The sequence below is a fragment of the Lolium rigidum genome, chromosome 2, assembly GCF_022539505.1.
Source record: "Lolium rigidum isolate FL_2022 chromosome 2, APGP_CSIRO_Lrig_0.1, whole genome shotgun sequence".
Taxonomy (NCBI): domain Eukaryota; kingdom Viridiplantae; phylum Streptophyta; class Magnoliopsida; order Poales; family Poaceae; genus Lolium; species Lolium rigidum.
Window position 1 is genome coordinate 182,075,768 of NC_061509.1, and position 16,273 is coordinate 182,092,040.

Consider the following 16,273-nt stretch of genomic DNA (forward strand, 5'->3'; position numbering starts at 1 on the left):
AATGTAAGAATTTGGTGAAATCCACATGTACACTTGTCTTCTCTACCTAGCATGTGATAATATTTGTGCTGAAAAAAGCATGTGATAATATGTTGCACTATGTGCATGCCCCCACCCACCTCCGAGGACGTGTTTTTTTATACTCGGAAGCCATGTTTGTAGTTTTACATCGAGGCTGCACTGTGAGTTCGATATTTTGGGGCATTCAATATAGTGTCTCATGCTAGTTTTACACCTTCCCAAAGTGACGAAGTAGAATTCGGTAATAACTTAACTCAAGTGACCCATGTTTTGTAGTCGCTTTCGTAAACTGTCCTAGCTAACTGATTTTTTTCACTCAATTCAAACAGAGAGTAGTTAGTGTCCCTAACTTTATGCTCTATTTCTTTCGTGTTCCTAAAGGTGTCCTAAAACGCATGGATTTCTTTAGAGCTAGAGTTCTATGGCAAGAGAAAGATGGTGTTACAAAGTACCATTTAGTTAAGTGGAGTGATGTTTGTCGTCCTAGAGATCATGGAGGTTTGGGTGTTACTAATTTAAACTTAAGGAAAATTAGTTTATTATGTAAATGATTGTGGAGACTACAAAATGAGGATGGTGACTGGCATAGATTACTCCTAGCTAAGTATGTAAAATCTGGAACTATTGCTCAGGATAGGAATTATGTGGGACGCTCTCATTTTTTGGTCTGGGTTGATGGAAGTGAAGAATGTATTCGATAGTTGTTGTAAGAGAATTGTAGGGAATGGGGAGAAAACGAGATTCTGGGAAGATGTGTGGGTAGGGAAGATAATTTTTCCAAGGCTTTATAATATTTCTTTTGCTCATCAAATTATTGTTGCTAAAGTTTTTGCTCAAGATTTTAACTGTATTTGATTTACATGTTCTTTATATGGTGAAACTGTGGAGATGTGGAATAAACTTTTAGATCATTGTGGTCAGACAATCCTCTCGGAGGAGCCTGACAAAATTACCTGGCTTTTAACTAAGTCCGGAAATTTCTCGATTAAATCCATGTATATGTACTTATCAACTCGTAGAGTGCTCTTTCCATATAAGATGATTTCGAGGCTATCATTACCTCTTAAAATCAAAGCTTTTATTTGGCTTTCGGTAAAAAAAAAGAAAGTGTTAACCAAAGATAACTTGATTAAGAGAGGATGGAAGGGTTCTAGATTTTGTGAATTCTGTGGAGGATATGAATCATTAATCACTTATTTTTTTATTGTCGTATGTCGAGGTATATAACTGGAATATGGCAGGGAGTATTTTGGACGTCGCTTCGAGACCAGTGAATTTCTTTGATTGGTGCCAGTACTGGATTCCTCAGTTTTCTGGAAAAAGTAGAACGGTTGCAATGATAGGAGCTGCTAGCTTGTTATAGAATTTATGAAAAACAAGAAATGTTGCTTGTTTTCAAAGAATTTTGCCTAAGGATCCCACTGATGTTATTTTCTCTCCGTGTTGGTTGTTGAATAAATAAAAAAATTCAATAGAAAGAAAAGGTGCAAAATGCGGTGCAAATGGTTTCAGATCGCCTCCGTAAAGTTGCAACCGAGGTGTTTGGGCGGCGGCATAGCTGGGCACCTAGAGCGAAGAGGATCTGCGGATAATTGAAGAGCCAATTATCCGATCATATTCTTCTTTATGTGTACTCTAGAAGCTATGTTGACCCGGAAGCTAGACTATTTTTGATGGAGACGTTGGGATAGTTGACAGTGTAGTTGCATGGTTGGGATAACTTTGGTTGATGCTCCGGTACTCTTTCTTTGGTAGCTGTAATAAGGCTCGGACCTCTTGTTAATTGTGACTCCAGTTTCTTCAGTGAAATAGGGGGTCTTGCCCTTTTGATCATTTTTTTTTCGTGCACATGATTGCCGTTCGATTCGCTTTGTTTCCTGCTTGAGATTCATGGTACAAATAACATTAAGTTTCATTATGTTTTAAAAATGTGAAACATGATGATTCACGACGAAACCTAATTGTCTTCGTGCACAGAAGAATCACCGCTCTCAAAAGATGTCACTACATCTATAATGTATGACTATATACATAACAACGTGTGTCATCACGGTTCATTGAGAAGATACTTTCAAAAGGCAAATGCGTCAACAAACTTATGGAGCAATTAGGAAGAACCGATGGCACAATGAAACACACACATCCACATGCATGCATAGAAATTCATAGGAAGCATGAAAAAATTGAGCTCAATTACATTGCAAGTAGTACTCACATATGTAGATTTGAACATCATTTCCAACTCGAGATTTATTTAGTGCCTCTCTTGCCCTAGAATCTTTCATTTGAATTCCTACTCGTCCTGCAGGAACGCTGGCAACACATGGAAGCGAGGATCGGGATTCATCCTGTGCATCGTCTGAATTTCAAGGGTGATGTCCGTGGGCTTGTACCCCGTCAGCTCCTCGAAGTCTGCGTTCCACTGTGGCACCTGGCTGGCCATCGGGTTCAGGATCAGCCTGGCGAGGAAGACTGCCGACGCCGCCAGGGCGGACGGCGGGTGACGCACCCATCCATAGTTGAGGATCGACTGTTTGGCGAAGAGATGCGCCAACCGCTGAACCTCCAAGTCTTGCTCTTCTCCTTTGTCGTGCCTAGTGAAGTGGTGCACGAAGGTATAGGCCGTGGGTCCGCTGAGATCGTACCCCAGCGCCGCCACCATGTCGAACTCCATGTCGATCACCTCCTTGCCGGTGGCGAACCCGCAGCTTTCGGCGATGCCCGTGGCATTCACCTTGGATATTGTGCACTGCTCCTCGTATTTGGCGGCGGTGTAGACGGCCGTGGCGCCCAGTAGATGGAGCGCATACTCCATCTCCGTGTCAGTCAGCCACAGGGTCCGCTCGGACAGGACACGGTCGACGTAGGAGACGGCGCGTTGAAGCGTCCCGGCGGCCAAGCGGAAGTGATGGGCGACGTCCTCCATCCAGAAGATGAGGCGGGCGCGAGTGGACTGGCTCTTGAGATCTCCCAGCAGCGTATCCAGGTAGCCTGGCGAGGGCCGCTGCTTGACGTCCAGCTCCATCTTCCGGAGGTTGACGTCGATGTCGGCGTCGTAGTCGGACAGCCGCGTCGAGCTCTCGAAGTCGGTGACCTCGACGGCCGGGTATGAAAGGTGGGCGCTGAAGTCCAATGCTGCAGCGTACAGCTCGCACGTCGCCGGGAGCTCGATGGAGTCGTGGAGTGCGGCGGCGTGGTGGGCGGGGGTGGAAGCGAAGCGGACAGGTGGAAGCTTACCGATGGCCCGGAGGTAGGCGTCGTCGAACTCCGCCGTCCTCTGGTCACCGCGGCCTGAGAAGAAGGCGGAGGGAGGAGGGCCCGGAAGAAGCTCAAAGGATCCACGAAAAGCCATCGCCTGATCGAGATGGACAGATATAGAGAGTCTCGATCGGCGCTTTGAGCTAGGGGAAATGGTCTGGTATATGTGAGGAAGAAGGGATCGAGTCCTGCCTATTTGTAATTGTTATCCATGGCTCCATCTGTCTAGTAATAGTGGGTTTAATCGCTAGTGTAGGATTCAGATTGGAGCCGTGGAAACTACGCACTGTTTCTTGCCATAAGTAAGATTTCCGATTTCGATCAAAATTTGAATAAACGCGCTAAGTGGAATGAATACATACGGGCCGGAAGCTCGCCAATCGTAATGACGTATAATACACCAATGGGATATTAAGAGCGAGACTGAAACACGTGCGTCCGACTATTGTTTACTGAATTCCTTGATGAATGAAATATGTTACGAGATGATTCCGAATTTCCGAGATTTTTTTTTTGCTTTTTTTTTTGAAAGGTCAATTGATATATTAACACTAATAAAGAGCAGTACAAAGAAACCTGATAAAGTGCACACATTAAGATGAAAGCATGATAGTTCATATACTTATAGGAATTCGAAAGGTAGCGAGCATCTAGGAAAATATGACTTTAGTTTTTGTGCCTCGGCTATTTACAGGATTTAGATTAATTACATGCCCTATCTTAATCTCTGAATTCTTCGGACCATGCATGATGTTATTCTCCGGAGTGCCAACTAAGCTGCCACACGTGAGATTAATCACTTCTACATCCAAAAACAAATCTAGAATAGTATGATGATAGAAAACGGTTACAATGAGTATATATGAGTATTCTGTGTTTTAGATGATCTGAATCTGCCGATACATGAAGTATGAACAACGGACTTTTTTCCATTATAAATATGAAGTGTCTATGCCTTTTAGCGGTTGATGATTGTGTGGATTTTTAAAAGAAAAATGAAATCGTATTTCATAGGTAACCAAGAAATCCACCAAGGATGTGGTTGTTCTATTAGACATGCACCTCAGGTTGGGCTCATCTTATGTCCAAGGCTAACCGGGTGAGATTTCATTGTAAATACGGATGAAAACGGAGCGGCAACATACGTAACTGAGTGCTACCTTGTTTTTTTTTTTCATAGTGGAAGCGGAAATGGATATAGAGTCCCCAAATAAAATACATAAACGTATACCGCCATAAAAAAATATAGATCAAATACCATGTGGAAGCAAACAAGAAGGCTAGTGTTTACCTAAACTAAGAGCCCCCTAAACCACACAAAAATATCTTAACCACTAAAATGAAAGGACATAGTTGGTAACCTATGGGACATGGTGAATAGGTTCGGAAAAAAAATCCTTTAGCAATTTTAGACTTTGCGGATAAATAAAATAGCCTAATGGAAACTAAGTGGGCAACTTATATGATGATAGGAGTACTTGAAGCACAAAGACTATCATAAATTAAACAACACTAGTACAAAGCTCAGATAGAAATAACTGAGGCACGCTGGAGACAAATATATAACCTAATGTTCGCTCCTTGGGGGGAGGGGGCTACATGACCGTTGGGCAGGTGTGTGGGATTCCACGAAGAATTCCCAAGCTCAACAAAAGGTCACCTTCTTCTCCTAGAGCCTCCTCCATGAAGTTAGAGTTCAATAACTAGTGTTAGGCATTTAGGTGGCCTCCAAACCCTTACAAACTTTCCATGGACAAAATCCACAAGTCAAATACTTTTGGGCGACCTTATACACATAGGGTTTCTCATGAACCAAAAAGTTAAAGGCTAGCTCGATGGGCTCAAGGAGAAATGATGTATGGATTGGTGTATTGTAGATCGGGACCTCCTCTATCTTTTCCAAAAAAAAAGGAATTTGTATTTGGTATGGGTAAATGAGAGATCCTCATGCATTGGTATTTTAACAATGGTGGTGAGAGAGAGAGATTCAATATATGATATGTGAATGGTTGACCTAACCCTTCAAGGAAGAATACATGCCTTATACAGTCTAAGGAGAAACACTTAAGTCGGTGAAACCGACTACCAGACCAAATGGTCTAGTGTGATAGCCAGTACACCCTAAACAATGGTGGTGAATGGTTGATTGTCTTAAGCCGATACACTAGTTCACAAACCGAGTCACTCGGTCTGCACCGGAATCGTGCGGTGAATTAGAACTGGTGTTGGTGCAAACTGGGGTGATCGTTGTAGGAACCATACAGAGTGTGATACACCGCTGGAACTGCTCCAAACAATATTTGTCTAAAGAACTATTTATCCTCTCCTTTTGTGTGATGGAATGTTTGGTGGTAGGATGTGTATATGGATCTAGAAAACATCCCCATTAAATTTATCAAGATCACCCCTTTTAATAGGGTGGTGTTTCCTATTGACTCAAATAAAAGATCAATGAAATATAAACAAAACTACAACACTTTTATTCTTTATGAAATGGGGGTGGGGGGTGTCTTCAACCATCAACTATCATCGATATAGTACTAAAACATTTACATTTGACTTGTAGATAACATTAGTCCACCTACCTTGTCATTTTTAGCTAAAATAATTTTTAAGGATAAAATACCCTTACAATGTCCCTTTTGTTTGGTTAAAAATGACAAACCATATGATATGCGCAAATGGGGTTTCCCATTAAGATATAAGTAGACCCCCCCCCCCCCCCACCCACCCACCACCACACACACACACAGAGAGAGAGAGAATGACACCATATAGTATGAGAAGTTCTCCCAGTATCTTTAGGAAACATGCAAGATATGGACAAGATATATCACATGAATATCTAGATATAAATAAACATAAGCAACATGCATAGACATCCATGAGTTCACATAAGCATAGGATACTTGTCCATCACACGAACAAAAGCAAATGGGTCAACAAATGAAATAGCCAATAGTTACACAAGCCAGTAAGGACCAAATAAATTTGCAAGGCTTGTGATAACGGTGAACCACCCTAGAACCCCGACAAGGAACCCGTAATACAAATAGAACTCTACTCTCTTCTCCCTCTTTAGCATCGAAACATCAAAAAGAAATAAAGAGTAAACAATGCTAGTGCAACCCAACTAGTAGATATCATCATCATCTGAAGGTGTGTTGTTGTCCACATCTTCATCCTTCGCGATCTCATCTTCACCATTTCCTGAACCTTGTTGAACATTGGAAAAACCACCTTGAGCAATAAACGGAGGCATATCGTAACTATAGGGCGTGAAATCACCAATGTGTGGCATCTCATAGTTCTCATAAGGAACGGGAGTCATCTCGGGACCATCCGGAGGAGTAGGATTGTAGGAATACCAAGAGCGAAAACGCTCATTTTGCATCCTTGTCTCATGGTCTGGCACATAACGTCATAAGATGAACGACAATCATTTATGCACACGAAAATAGTAAAAGAGATCACAACACAACACTTGATGTGGGTGTTCACGAAAATAGTGAACGAGGAGTAAGAGAGTGACCTCGTGACAGAAGAAGGGAAAGAAAGACCCCCATGAGTTGTCGGTAGGCAGCCGGCTTGTTGTGGTCTGTATTCGATTGGCTGCCCCGGCCACGTTTGTATGGCCTTTTTGCCTGTGACCTAACTCGTACACTAATATTCGACACAAACACAACACTTGATGTGGGTGTTCACCCTGGTGTTCACATTTTTTTCGAAAATTTCACCTATCTATTAATAATCTGCAACAACACTATATAAATGTCTAAAAATAATAAAGTTACAAATAAATCATTTGACCACTTAGGGCCGACTATAGACACTATCGCTGGCTGAAGTTGCATTGCCATCCTCACCCCTCCACCACCGAAGAGCTTGTGTAGTAGACAAATGAGAAGTCGGCGTGCTAAGGCCCCAAAAGACCAACGCACCCGAACAACAACCATCACCAATGATGAGAACCGTAGATTGGAAGAAACTGGTCTGAAACCACAACAGCGAACACGAAAATCAACCGGGTCCTAGGAGATTCACTGGACACACGACTCCACGCGTCCTCCACCGATGCTAGACACACCACCGAAGCGAGGATAACGAGGAAAGAACATTATTCTGATTTCAGGATGTAGCAGCCGCTTCACCAAACAAAAAAAAATTAAAACCTTTTCATCGGCAGGAGGCCGCGATCTGCCACGCCTCCAAAGACACAAGGCCACCGGCGCTGCTGGGCGCTGGCGGGAGGAACGATTTTTTCTTCCGGATGAGCAGCCTGGGTGTTCACTTAACTTGCAGCGCGAGATGGCAATATAAACTCAAAGGATGTTTAGCAATACTATAAGCTTAGCTTTTTTTGTATTTGAAATAACCGAAAGGGATGGGGTCCGCAAGGCGAAGGTGAACAACGAGTAAGAGAGTGACCTCGTTACACAAGAAGGGAAAGAAAGACCCCCTGAAGTTGTCGGTAGGCAGCCGGCTCGTTGTTGTCTGTATTCGATTCGCTGCCCCGGCCACGTTGGTCTGGCCTTGCTGCCTGTGCCCCGTTATATCGTTCCATCTGTGGGTGTTCACTTAACATGCAGCGTGAGGTGGGTGTGCTGTGGTTAGCAGCTAGCGATATAAACTCAAAGGGTGTTGAGTACACTACACTTCGTCGTCTCTGCCTTCGCTCCTGGAGCCTCTGCCCGCCGCCCATCATCCTTCCTTGCTCTGTAAGCGCACTTGTGCATCTTGGCTTGTGTGTATGTGTTGTTGTTTCCTGTTCCATCGACGCACTAATACTGGTTATTGTTGCCTAGATCGACCGACGGAAATGGAGAGCGGTGATCTGAGGGGCAAGAAGCCGAAGATGGAGCTACCCAACGGCGGAGTGAAGCAACAAGTAGGAGCTGAAGAAACAAACGGAGGAGGAGGTGGTCGGGCAATCGTGGCGGCGGAAGCTGGCGGCGCCTCGAGGTCGAGGGTGGACATCACCATCAACTTCGACATGACCCTGCTCCAGTGCTCCGTCTGCGCCCTTCCCCTGAAGCCTCCCGTCTTCCAGGTAGGTTCATACCTTTCCTCAACACTCGACCGATTCGATCGCCGATTTGTTGCATGCATGCATTCACCTAGCTGATGTTGTTAATTACTCTGGCGCGCCTTGTTGATTCGACTTGCGCAGTGCAATGCCGACGGGCACGTCGCCTGCGCGAGCTGCCACGGCAAGCTCCCCGGCAACCGGTGCCACGCCTGCGACCACGGCGGAGTCTACGGCCGCTGCGTCGCGATGGACGCCGTCGTCCGCGCGGCCAGGGCCCCGTGCCCCTACGACCGGCACGGCTGCCCCAGCTACCTCGCCTACCACGACCTCGGGAGCCACCAGAGCGTGTGCCCGTACGCGCCCTGCTCCTGCACGGAGCCCGGCTGCGTCTTCGCCGGCCCGCCCGCCGCGCTCCTCGGCCACCTCATCGGCGCTCACTCCTGGCCCGTGCGCAGCATCCGCTACGGCAAGGTCCTCAGGCTCCGCGTGCCGGTCTCCGAGCCGCCGCGGGTGCTGCTCGTCGAGGAGGGCGACGGCCGCGTGTTCCTCCTGTCCGGCCTGATCTGTAGGTCGGTCTCGCTGGTGTGCGTGAGGGCGAACGAGGCGGCGGGGCCGCCATACACGTGCAAGCTCTGGGCGGATGCGCCGCCGGATGTCGCGACCGGCAAGGAGAATTCCCTCCTCATGGACTCAACGGTCACGAGCAGCGCGGCGCCAGGCCAGGTCGCCATGGAGGAGGTGATGTTCCTGGATGTGCCACCGGTCATGCTGCATGGAGCTGGAGCGTCCAAGGAGATGCTCCTCCGCGTTCGCATCGACAAGTCCTCAAGCGTGCCTTAACAAGCGTGCCCCCCTACGACAAGGTTTAGTTTGCCTGTCCAGAAATGTTCCAAGTACTTGTAATCACACATGAACGCATTGTTGCATGCTACTTGTATCACTCCAAACATGTTACTGTATTATTAGAATGTGTGATTCTGGGTGATTAGAATGTGTGATTCTGGGTGCTGAGTTATTCCTACAAATGTGTTGCCTGACTCTGTCAAGATAGTAGCAGCATTTGTAAGCTGCCATGTTTCACTTGAAGAACTGAGGTTTGCACTCTAAACCGAAGTACTGTGGCAACTCTCAACATCACTGGTTAGAACAGTCTTCATTTTTAATCTACCACCACAATACAGAAGTTACAGCAGACTCCTCATGTCAAAGCCCCGTGTTGAGAAAACTTATGATCAACGAGCTTTCAGGTGACACTGGGGCATCAGTAATCCACTAGACAGCAGCAACAAACAGCGAAACACATGGACTAACACTATGTACAACTTAAAGCCAAAATTCACCGGGCAGACAAGCAGCAGTAGTTAACAGGACGTAACAAAAAAATTGTGTTTTCCATTGGATTCCTCCGCCGAGTTATCAAATGCACCTTTGTAGAGTACTACCAAATTGGTGTCACCAGGTTAGTCCAGGCAGTAATTACAAGTTCCGGTGAAGTCGTAGTACCTGAAATTTACATCAGGAAGTTGATGACAAATGGCCAGCAGAGACACAAAGTGTGCAGCCAAGACTCACAAGATTTAGTATATGACAAGCTTTACTTACTAGGCAAGATTGCAAGCCTCTAAAATTCAAATTGTCCTAAATAAGAAAAGAAAAGAAAACACTACCAGCAGTTTTTTAAAATCTATCATCGGTTACTGATGAACTGTTTTATGCAAAACTGTGATGTGTATTGAAAATCTGGGTATTGTTTACCAAACTATTTTCGGTTCAAAAAATACTGTTACTAAACCAGTCAATGAGGAATGAGGAAAAGAAAAGGGCATTACATGTGTAGCTCTAATTGAATTAATGTGCAACATCCAATTAGATTTATATATGTCATAGCTCACAAGACTTGGAAGTAAATCTTCTACACAAAAATAACAACAGTGTGATAACCAAATGCTGGTTCAAAAGTCAAAACCATGTAGTGTTTGTTGTACGCTAGCATCCGTGTACTGCAAATCACTTACAGCGTGCTGCTTCTCTAGCACTTCCCCTACTTCTATTCTAAGATTAATGTTTGGAGAACTTGTGTCAAAAGTTTGTTACTGTTAGTCAATATGGTGTTTGTTGTATGCTAGCAGGGGCGGAACTAGGCCTTGGGCAACCTCGGTTATAGCTCTGAGCTTGACCTAAGTAGTATAAGTGCCCTTTACTAGTATTTTCTTGGAAATTCAAAATGCCAAGCCCAGGCCTTTGATCCAGAGTGACTAGGGTCTAGGGATAACACTGATATTGCGACCAAGCTGATGTGAGCACATGCATGAGTCCATCACGGGTCTATGAATCTGCAAGATCACCATCACCAATCAGGTAATCGGGCACCCATGCATCTTCTCGCATCAGCATGGCCACAACGGGAGTGTGTTCATGATCACTGGATATTGTGATACCGTGCTGTCGCCCATGCTTGAACTGAGGTTTATGCGGCCACCACCGCTACCGCGGCAGTTTTGGCCATTAGAGTTCAGCCCTGATCATACCCAAATCCTATGTCTACCACTCTAAGCTAGCCTCTGGGAGTCTGGGTATTGCACTATACTAGCTTTGCTACGTTGTTTGCTGATTCTTAGGTTCTTCCCCTACTACTGCTGCAGATTTATACTTGGGGAACTTGCATCTCCAAATATATAAAGTTTTCTATCACAAGTCCATGCACAAACTCTAAGCATCTCTACCCCAAATACACATCCTTTATGCATCGGACCCAGAAATCATAAATGCTCACCCCCTCCCTCTCTGTTCTCAATCCCAAGCCAGAAAAAAAATATCAAGGACCTTCTGTAGAGGAATGCCAAGAACTTCATGTGATTTAGTATTTACGGCAAGATATTGCAATATACACAAAAATATATGGATGGTGACAAATATACATGTAAATATCAGAGTAAATAAGAAATAATATTCCTGAAAGTAAATTAAGTATGAGCATAATCTCCAAAGAATAAGGGAATAAGATCCTATTTCAACACAGAATAATTCTTGAATGTCAACTGATGTAGTAAAAAAGAAAAACAGATCTCCAGACATTATCAAAAGTTCACAACTACACTAAGAACATGGGAATCTCGAAATAGGCAAAGAGGCAGCATACCTAAAATTCTACTGCCACAACTAGAGCAAAGAACATGTTCTACCCCGCTCTTCTTGTAGGAGTTCTTATAATTGAATTATCCTGCAATATAGCCATACAGTTATTTTACTACATAAAAGTGCCTTTAAATGCCAAATGGGAAAAGGGGAGGAGAATAGTTTATTTGTTCCAAATGTTTAAGAAGAACAATTGATAAGCTACAAAGATCAATAATTATAGACATTGCTCAAGCTCATAACATATCAAGGTGGAAAACAATGGGAAAGAGAACTCAGTGTGGAATAATATTAAAAATCATATATCATGTGCATTTATCTAACTGTAATCCAAAAATTTCTCAAAAGGTCCATTGTTAATGAAGTTCAGATCAGAATGGGAAATAAGCATATACTGTATAAAAGAAAATGCGAGCTGGCATGCAGCTTAAACTGTAGAATAATAATTTAGAGGTCGCAATAAAAAGGGGATAGCCATTTGTGCGGACAGACCTGCACTGTTGGGTTGTAACCCCACTGATTCTCAAACGCATGGGGATCTGCCTGTACCTGAAATCGTTCAAACACAAGAGGCATTGGTAATTACACAAGTCGAAGTACACAGGGGATGGTCAATATATAAATCAGCACAACTGTTGATAACTATGAGCTCATGTTAACAACATAGTACTCCCTCTGTCCCAAATTGTTATTATAACCAATATACTAACCATATACTAATATATGGTTGTAATAACATCTTATATTATGACGCAGACGGAGTAACTAAATAGTTGCAAACAAAGAAGATTGTGGAATTTTATCAGATCTGCGAAATTTTATAGCAAGAACCTGCATAAAGTTGTTCGGCATCATCCTTGGTTGATTAGGCAATTGATGATGTTGGTGATTAACATCCATTGCAAATGGAGCTCCAAATGACAGGTTTGGAGATATTCCTTCCTGTTTAAGTTTCCAACAAGATTTTATCAGGTACATGAAAATAATAGCAGCAGCAGAACAAAAGTACTGTATACCATTAAATCAATGCCTGCATGCACTTCCATGTGAGGACTTTCATGATGGGAAGCTGACGGTGTCCCTTGAATCATATTAGCTTCAGCTGTCACAAATGATGATCGCAGAAAATCCTACTAAGAAAAACATAAACAATCAACAAAGCAGCATTCATATGGCACAGTCTGAAATATGATGTCTGGGGCTCATTATGCCCACAAAACTCAAAAAAGACAAACCTGTTCTTTATTTGACCGTAATACCGGATCTGAATTGTCTGCCACTTCCTTTGCTGGACGACCCCTGCGCTTTGCATTTGTTGACACAGAATTCCTTACACCCTCTGAAAACTGAGGACCAAAAAGGCCTTCTCCATTTTCAGGCGTTTCAGCTTCGAACGAGAGAAACCTCAGTTGCCTCTCTCCATCAGCTTGGCCCTCGTCCAGAAGAGCCTTTTCTGCTTCTCTCAGTAACTTCAGAGCAACAAGGTACCTATTATCAGATATGAAGCCCAAATTGAGCAGCTGTCGGCACTGTGCGAACAAATAATCATGACGCTCAACTGTGTCACCAAGGAGCATCCCATTAGGGTAATGTACCAAAGCATGCAATTTCTTATAGTCTCTTTTCCAGCGATCAAGGACATATGCTGACGGAATCTCAAACATCTCATGCAACTTTAGCACAGACAATGCATGTCTACATAAGATACCAGTGAACTGATAGAAACCACATTCACAAACAACAGTGAGCCCTTCTTTATCAAAATAAACTTCACAAGTCCTGCTCTCCGTCTCCTTTCCATCTTCCATGTATGAGCATTCTTTCACTTCAAAAGTAACAATTGAGCCATCAACTTTACTTGGCATGCCATCACAATACATTGTTGCTTTCAGCTCATCCTGAAATTTCCTGAACATGTTGATTGTGTAGGCTTTGGCCAACTGCTCTTCCATGTAGAACTTTGTTACAGTCAGTGGAGTTCTATGGGAGGATTCTTCATCTGCTTGCAACTCTTTCTTGTATTTACTCTCCAATATCATCTCGTATTTACTGAAAAATTGCTTCAAAGAAGTTTTGGGGTACACAAATCCATCATAGTATGAAGCAACAGACTCCCCACGCTGTGAAACTGACATACCTACCCAGAATTGGTCTTTCAGATAGGCAGGAGCCCATAATTCCCGATGCTCGTACAAGGAACTGAGGCACTGATTTTCTGCAAGTCCATGATCCTCAATAGTTCTCTTCCAGTCAGCTTCAAACTCTGGTTTCTTCAAGGACCCATATGTTACTTTCTTCAGCGCTCTCTTAATTGTTTTGAATTCTGCATGTGTTTTCAGGTTCTCTGCCACATCTCTCATAATGCGATACAGACAAAGGCGGTGTCTAACTTGGGAAAATACTTCTCTAGCTGCATCTAGAATAGCATTGTAATGCTCAGTGATGATTGCGTTTGGGTATTGATGTTTCATACATGCCAAAAATGCCCTAAATAACCAAGTATAGCTCTCAGCACTTAGATCTGAAAGTAAACCAGTACCAAACAGAACAGACTGGCCATGATTATTCATCCCAGTGAAGAAAACAAGTGGCAAATCATACTTCTCGGTCAAGTATGAAGTGTCAAAGTAAACAACTTCCCTTTGACCAAAGTATTCATAAGCAGCCTGTGACCTAGCATCACTCCAAAACAAGTTGCGTAGACGCCCTTTTTTGTCCAAATCTAGTAAGTAGAAGAAGTTTGGGTTTTTATTCTGCATAGTCCCGAAAAACTTCTGAATGTGCTCATCATCTCCTTCCCCGAATTTAAGCCTTCCTATCTCAGTAAAGTTCCCTTGCACCTTGTCAGGTATCGGAACATTCCTGCGTCCTTTTAATCGTGATGAAGCAGCTTCCCGATTCTTCGCATCGGTCAATTTCGTGTAACAGCTCATGAGCGGCTCTGAGGATTGGTTGAGCGGATGGTTGTGATCGAGCTTGGCGTCGTCAATATGAAGCCACCTATCCTGCCTTAGCTTCAACGAGATCCTAGCTGGGCAGTTTATCTTTACTGTTTCTCTAGACAGATAGCATGCATTTGCTCTCCCTCTCCCAGCCCGACTGCATCCAAGCACCAACCTCCGACAAACCCCTGACTTCAAGTAGGATGACTTGAGAATGATGGTCGAAAAGCCAGAATCCGCCGCGTACTGCTTGTAGTATTCCAGTGCGTCATCATAAGTTTTGAATCTCAGGCCGTAACGCGGAGCGTTCTCATCCACCTTGGCCTTCCCAGCATCTTCCTGGCCGCTATCATTGTCATCAACGAAGATCACCTCTTTGCCCTGATGCAACGGCAACTCCCTCCCAGGAGTACCTCCCAAAACCTGGCAAAAAAGGAAAAAAATTGTTCTCTTAGCAGCAAACATCAAGAGATAAAACGCTTCAAGTAACCCCCAAACACTTGTAACCTGAGATTCTGCAACATTCTTCGGCAATGCGCCATTCTGTGGTAGCTCTGGCATCTTCCCATCGACACTAGCAGCCACGCTCTCGATTGGCACCTGCCTCGGCAACTCCTCTACCATATCACTTGCTCTCTGCTGAGCTTAACACGCACACAGGATGTTGAACATATGTCAATCAATTGCCCCGTCCCAAACGAATCTCATCGGAAATTGCTGTGGGCCAGTGGCGATAGCATCATAGCAAGGGAACCGGCCTTGCCTTACCTTAAGGAGGCGGCACAGGGAGACCAGGAGTGACAGTGAGGGGAACAACGCCAGTGGCCGGACCTCTACACGCCGCCGTTGTGGAAGGGAGGGCCGTCGCAGCCGACAGCGAGGAGTGGGAGGCCGGAGGCCGTGGCTCGGCGGAGAGGATAAGCGAGTGGCCGGCTGGGGAGAGTGGAGGGAAGCGAGGCCTAGGAGGGACTCATGGAGAAGCTTGGTTAGGGTTTTGGGGATTGGATTGCTCTGGATCGGCGAGAGACATGGGGAAACGGAGAGGAAGCAGATGAAGGGGCTGCGAACTGGTCCCACCTGGTAGCCAGAGAAAGTCCCAAGCATGCTACTACTACTACTGTTTTTTGAGGCAAAGCTATCATGGCAAGCAACTTTATTGATCATCAAAAATAGTTACATCGTTTGCAAGAAACTCAATAAGAAAACACATCGTTTGCAAGAAACTCAATAAGAAAACACATGCACCATCCCGAGGTCTGTGACAGGGCGGTACTTGTTTCTTCTTTGTGCGGAGGGGCTGACAAGTTTACTAAAATATGAGGAAAATGTTGGACATGTTATTGGAGTCAAGGTGTGCCGTGGTGCTCCTGCGGTATCTCACCTCTTGTTCGCGGATGACTCCCTGATTTTGATGAGAGCTGATTTGTCCAATGCTACAGCGTTAAGAAGAGTGCTCCATGACTATTGTGCCTCCTCTGGCCAGTTGGTTAGTGAAGAAAAATCAAGTATCTTCTTTAGTCCTTGTTCCTCACCTAAGGTTAGGGAAGCAGTCTGTACTGAGTTACATATTCTCACTTAAGCTATCACTGATAAATACTTGGGGCTACCACCGATAATTAGCGTGGACAAGACAGATTGTTTCATGCACTTAATTGATAGAATTTGCAATAGATTAAAGGGCTTCAAGGATAAGCTACTCTCTTATGGAGGAAAGGAGGTGCTACTTAAAGCTAGTGCGCAAGCTATCCCTGCATATGCAATGTCAGTCTTTAAGCTCCCTAAACAAGTAATTAAAGGGTTCACAGATGCTACCTGATACTGGTGGGGAGATGATGATGAGTAGAAACACATGCACTGGTACGCGTGGTGGGAAATGTGTTGGGATTCG

At 44.3% G+C, this 16,273-nt stretch overlaps 2 protein-coding genes across 3 annotated transcripts; both read right to left on the bottom strand.

The window, feature by feature from the left end:
- Window positions 1-2,314: 2,314 nt before the first annotated feature.
- On the bottom strand, window positions 2,315-3,373 carry LOC124690353 (putative cyclin-F2-1). The gene has a single exon (XM_047223743.1). It carries the CDS (start codon window positions 3,371-3,373, stop codon window positions 2,315-2,317), a length of 1,059 nt encoding a protein of 352 aa, XP_047079699.1.
- A 6,049-nt stretch (window positions 3,374-9,422) lies between these two features.
- On the bottom strand, window positions 9,423-15,028 carry LOC124692677 (protein FAR1-RELATED SEQUENCE 6-like). Of its 2 annotated transcripts, XM_047226096.1 has the most exons (7): window positions 14,893-15,028; window positions 12,679-14,808; window positions 12,460-12,573; window positions 12,275-12,385; window positions 11,936-11,992; window positions 11,448-11,528; window positions 9,423-9,811 (listed from the first exon to the last, which is right to left on the bottom strand). In XM_047226096.1, the coding sequence occupies exons 1-6, from the start codon at window positions 15,007-15,009 to the stop codon at window positions 11,487-11,489; spliced, it is 2,571 nt and encodes an 856-aa protein (XP_047082052.1). In that variant the 5' UTR covers window positions 15,010-15,028; the 3' UTR covers window positions 9,423-9,811; window positions 11,448-11,486. The 2 variants fall into 2 exon arrangements, with proteins under 2 accessions (XP_047082052.1, XP_047082053.1); XM_047226097.1 differs by lacking the exons at window positions 9,423-9,811; window positions 11,448-11,528; window positions 11,936-11,992; window positions 12,275-12,385 and having other exon boundaries at window positions 12,460-12,576.
- Between the last annotated feature and the right edge of the window lie 1,245 nt (window positions 15,029-16,273).

Bases quoted from the DNA above. Each gene is read 5' to 3' on its own strand.
- LOC124690353 (XM_047223743.1), bottom strand. From the start codon at position 3,373: ATGGCTTTTCGTGGATCCTTTGAGCTTCTTCCGGGCCCTCCTCCCTCC.
- LOC124692677 (XM_047226096.1), bottom strand. From the start codon at position 15,009: ATGGTAGAGGAGTTGCCGAGGCAGGTGCCAATCGAGAGCGTGGCTGCT. The intron at 14,809-14,892 runs GTTACAAGTGTT...CTTTTTTGCCAG, and splicing joins AGAATGTTGCAGAATCTCAG to GTTTTGGGAGGTACTCCTGG. The intron at 12,574-12,678 runs GTTTGTCTTTTT...TTTTCTTAGTAG, and splicing joins TACGGTCAAATAAAGAACAG to GATTTTCTGCGATCATCATT.